The 4,042-nt window shown below is 33.7% G+C and overlaps 1 protein-coding gene across 2 annotated transcripts in view; it reads left to right on the top strand.

Moving 5' to 3' along the window:
• The window catches only part of LOC106881308 (tetraspanin-6), a 43,685-nt gene extending 40,434 nt beyond the window's left edge, over window positions 1–3,251 (top strand). For both annotated transcript variants that reach the window (XM_052967886.1, XM_014931645.2), the window contains 3 exons: window positions 1,250–1,333; window positions 1,421–1,493; window positions 2,779–3,251. In XM_052967886.1, the coding sequence (XP_052823846.1) occupies window positions 1,250–1,333; window positions 1,421–1,492 (156 nt within the window). In that variant the 3' untranslated portion in view covers window position 1,493; window positions 2,779–3,251. The remainder of the gene's footprint in view (window positions 1–1,249; window positions 1,334–1,420; window positions 1,494–2,778) is intronic.
• The last annotated feature ends 791 nt before the right edge of the window (window positions 3,252–4,042 follow it).

Below are 4,042 nucleotides of genomic sequence, written 5' to 3'. Positions count from 1 at the left end.
TGTATGTATGTATGTATGTATGTATGTATGTATGCATGTATGTATGTATGTAGGTATGTATGTGCGCGTGCATTTGAGAGCGAGAGGGGGAAAGAGAGAGAGAAAGAGAGAGAGAGAGGGGGGGGAATAAAAGCTGAAAAGCACAAATTTCAATAGAATAAAATCATAACCATTTATATAATTACTAATTAACATACCATACATAATCACTTTAAAAGTAAAGGGTTAGTGACTTCTTTAGGAAACTAAAGAAAACTATCGTTTTAGCCGATTGTGTATCTATATGCAAGTTTTATGACCCGGAATTACAGGCGTGTAATGATGATTTGAAAGTTAACGAAGAGGCATTAATTATATACTTAAATATCATGCATATATTTTATGATGTTTATAAATCAATTCACTACACACGCACACACACACACACACACATACACACAACATATTAAAAACATGACCATGATCTAATTTTGAATAATTTTTTTTTTGTATCAGTGAGTTATAAAACCTTATAATTCATTTGGAAGAACGAGGTTTCCAAATTTATTTTCCTCAACATTTTCAAGCTATCGCAGACTAATATTCCGGAAATCGAGTGGTGTTACCTTCTGTACTGCCTCTTTTCAAAGTGAGCGGATTTTGTGTATGAAGACTTTTCAACCAGGATATTTTTTTATATAGATTTTACAATCAGATTTTGACTATTTTCTTCTCACTGACTATATCTCGTTCTCACTAATTCTGTTTCTCTTTTTCTTTTTTCTGATGAAGCACAAATGTCCGAAAGGTTAAAACACTTTCTGTTTCTATTAAAGCGTTAAACTATTGTCTTGTTTCCCAAACATTGTTCCTTCTGCGTTGTCCGTTTTTTTAAGTGTAATTATGTATGCACCTACAAACGCACGTATGTATGTATATATGTATGTATGTATGTATGTATGTATGTATGTATGTATGTATGTATGTATGTATATATATATATATATATATATATGTGTGTGTGTGTGTGTGTGTGTGTATGTGTGTGTGTGTGTGTGTGTGTGTGTATATATATATGCATTATAAATTTTTACTTACATCTTATAATATGCAACTATGCAATGTTACAGGTTTGAGAAAATCCGGAAAAATAATTATATGTTGTTATCTCATTTTAATATTCTAATTATCCTATAAATTCTAAGGGATTCTTTTTTTAATGTAAATCATATCATTGCATATTGATTAGTTTTATTTATGTGTATTTCAGGGGTGCTACGACAAGCTTTGGCACACTATCAGCACAGCAGAAATTACCATGATGGCTGTGTTATCACTCGCCGCAATGTTTCAGGTTTGTAAATTCTCTCATCAAATTCCTTATAAAACTCCTCTCCTTTTACACACACACACACACTGATAATTTATATCTCTTTTACAGATGATGTTAATCTTTTTCTCACTCTATCTCATTGGGAAGATCAACAAACATGAAAGATCAGAAGACTCTTAAGGTAAGCAACTATCGATCTATATTTATATCGTATATTGTAATAAATTTTGTAATATTAATGTTTATAACGCTTTTAAACCAGTGGTGTAGCTTGGAGTGTGCAGGCTGCACGGGTGGTCACTTGGGAAGGATGTCATGCAAAGATATAATGAAGACATGTTTAATTTAAAGAAGGGGGCGGCCAAATGAATGCTAAGCCTTCGTATAATGCTGCGTTATATTCTAAGTGATACGTGATTGTGTAAATAAATATGTAAATTCTTTTTAATTACAAAATGAGACGTGAATGAACACACACATGTAATATTGTAGAGAAATATTCAATTTCCACTAAAAATGCATATTTACGAAAGCGTATCCATTGAAAGGGCTATAGAACATTGACTATGGCTTAATATTCTTTTATTTATTTCAGTCATTTGACTGCGGCTTTGCTGGAGCACCCCCTTTAGTCGAACAAATCGACCCCAAGGCTTATTCTTTGCAAGCCTAGTATTCATTCTATCATCTCTTTTGCCGAACCGTTCTCTCTGAATTGTCATCGAAGTGACTAACTGTCTTTTGCTTGCGGGTTCTTGTTTTTATAACTATCTAGAAGGATAAACATATCGTTTAGAACAATGGGCTTCGTTGGTGGTACTGTGATATCTCTATTCTAGCTTTTGGTGGAATAGAAAAGGTTATAAGGGTCAAGTGGTGAAGACATTATTTCGGCCTAGCTAAGGCAATCTGGCAAATGTAAAATTGTTGTCAGAGAAAAACCATTGTTCCACCGCGAGAAAAGTTCTGTTGAACTGTTAATTTAAATTTGGTTATGGTGGATCGAATCCACTTCATGCTTGCAAGATTCCCTACATGTTCGAAGAAAATCCTTCAAGGTGGTACCCCAGCATGGCTCTATTCATAAATGGCTGTGACAAGTAATATATATATATATATATATATATATACCGGTGCTCCGCAACTGGTATACAGCGGCACACTAGTCTGGCAAAAGTACTCATTGGATGAGTGGCTCGAAATCATTATTTTGGTTTGATTATCTTCAAAACTGGCGGACGGGTGAATCAAAAAAAAAATTTTTTTTCTGTTTACATACGCTTAAACGATAAGCAGGGGAAATAACTCTTGATGTAAATTTTGTTGAAATATAAATTCGTCTGAGAATATATTTATTAAGTTTTATTTTATCCTTGTGTGCGCGCAGGGTATGCATCGCCCCTCCGATACCTTTTTTTTTTTTAAATTATGTAATTTAATCAATATTTTCTTCCTTTTATTTGCAGTTAAAATGGTATTGAAAAGACAGAACAGCTCATACGGCAGCTGACAGAAAACACAAATCAGACAAATTATCATATTAAGAAATGATTGCGATATTTTTGTTCCATTTGTTATCATTTCTCTTTGCTTTGTATTCCTTTAATCCAGAAAGCCGCTCTGTATTTCTTCAAAATCATTGGAAATTTGCATATATGGAATTGTTGTTGTATGACACATAATCTTTCTTTTGGAAAGGTATTTGTCTTCATTAAATTCTTAAATTATGAAAAGACCTATTGCAATACTCTGTTTTTCCGTATGTAACTCATACAAAGCAACTTTAAACCAAATAATTGTGTAATTGGCTTTAATATAATCATTTGTTTTGTTTATTGTAATCATGATCCCACCATGTTATTCTGTCATCGTTATTTTCGATGGGTCGCCTCTTGGTAAATAAAGCATTAATTGTAAAATCATGTCAAGATGTATGTAAGAGACTGGCTTCTTATTTGTATATAGCTTTAATTCCAAAGAGGAAAAAACTTATGAATAATATTCAAATGTAATTGATATACCGTATTTTCTGTCGTACAAGTTGGCGTGGTATAGCACACGCATGTAGTGCAAACACTCAAACATCGTCACTATCTTTTCAAATCCTGATATACTTCAAATGGAATTTTTTCGGTCCTCCAAAGTTGACTTGGTGTATAAGTCGATCAACCTACTTTAGGCTGTAAATTTTGCTCCGAAAAATACGACTTGTATGTCGGAAAATACGCTATTTAAATTACCATTTCTCGTGATGACTTCCAGAATCAGCCACAGCTTTATTTTTACCCAACTCCGTCTAACTACAGTCCAAAAGCAGCAAGGCATTACGGTCAACAATTTAATACAAACGAATTAAGAAAAGAAAGCAAAAGCCCCACTAAATGTTTATAACAATGATTTCAAACATAGGCATAAACAATGTATTTTGAAAGGGAAGTATAATAGATTGAATCAACTCCAAAATCTGACTGGTGTGTATTTTTATAGCCTAGGAGGAAGAAAGGCAGAGTTGGGCCTGGCAAGATTTGAACGCAAAAATATTGGGGAACATAACTAGATACTTTCTACGGTCGGAAATTATCAATAACCTAATCATTAGATCAATAGGCTGCATGGTTAGAAAGCTTGCTCCCCAACTACGTGACCTTGGGTTCAGTTCCACTGCATGGCCTCTGAGGTAAGTGCCTTCTACTATAACCCCGAACTAACCAAAGCCCTGTGAGTGGATTT

This window comes from Octopus bimaculoides, chromosome 5 (assembly GCF_001194135.2).
Source record: "Octopus bimaculoides isolate UCB-OBI-ISO-001 chromosome 5, ASM119413v2, whole genome shotgun sequence".
NCBI lineage: Eukaryota > Metazoa > Mollusca > Cephalopoda > Octopoda > Octopodidae > Octopus > Octopus bimaculoides.
The sequence above is the reverse complement of the archived record's forward strand: the minus strand, read 5'-3'. Positions and strand labels throughout refer to the sequence as shown.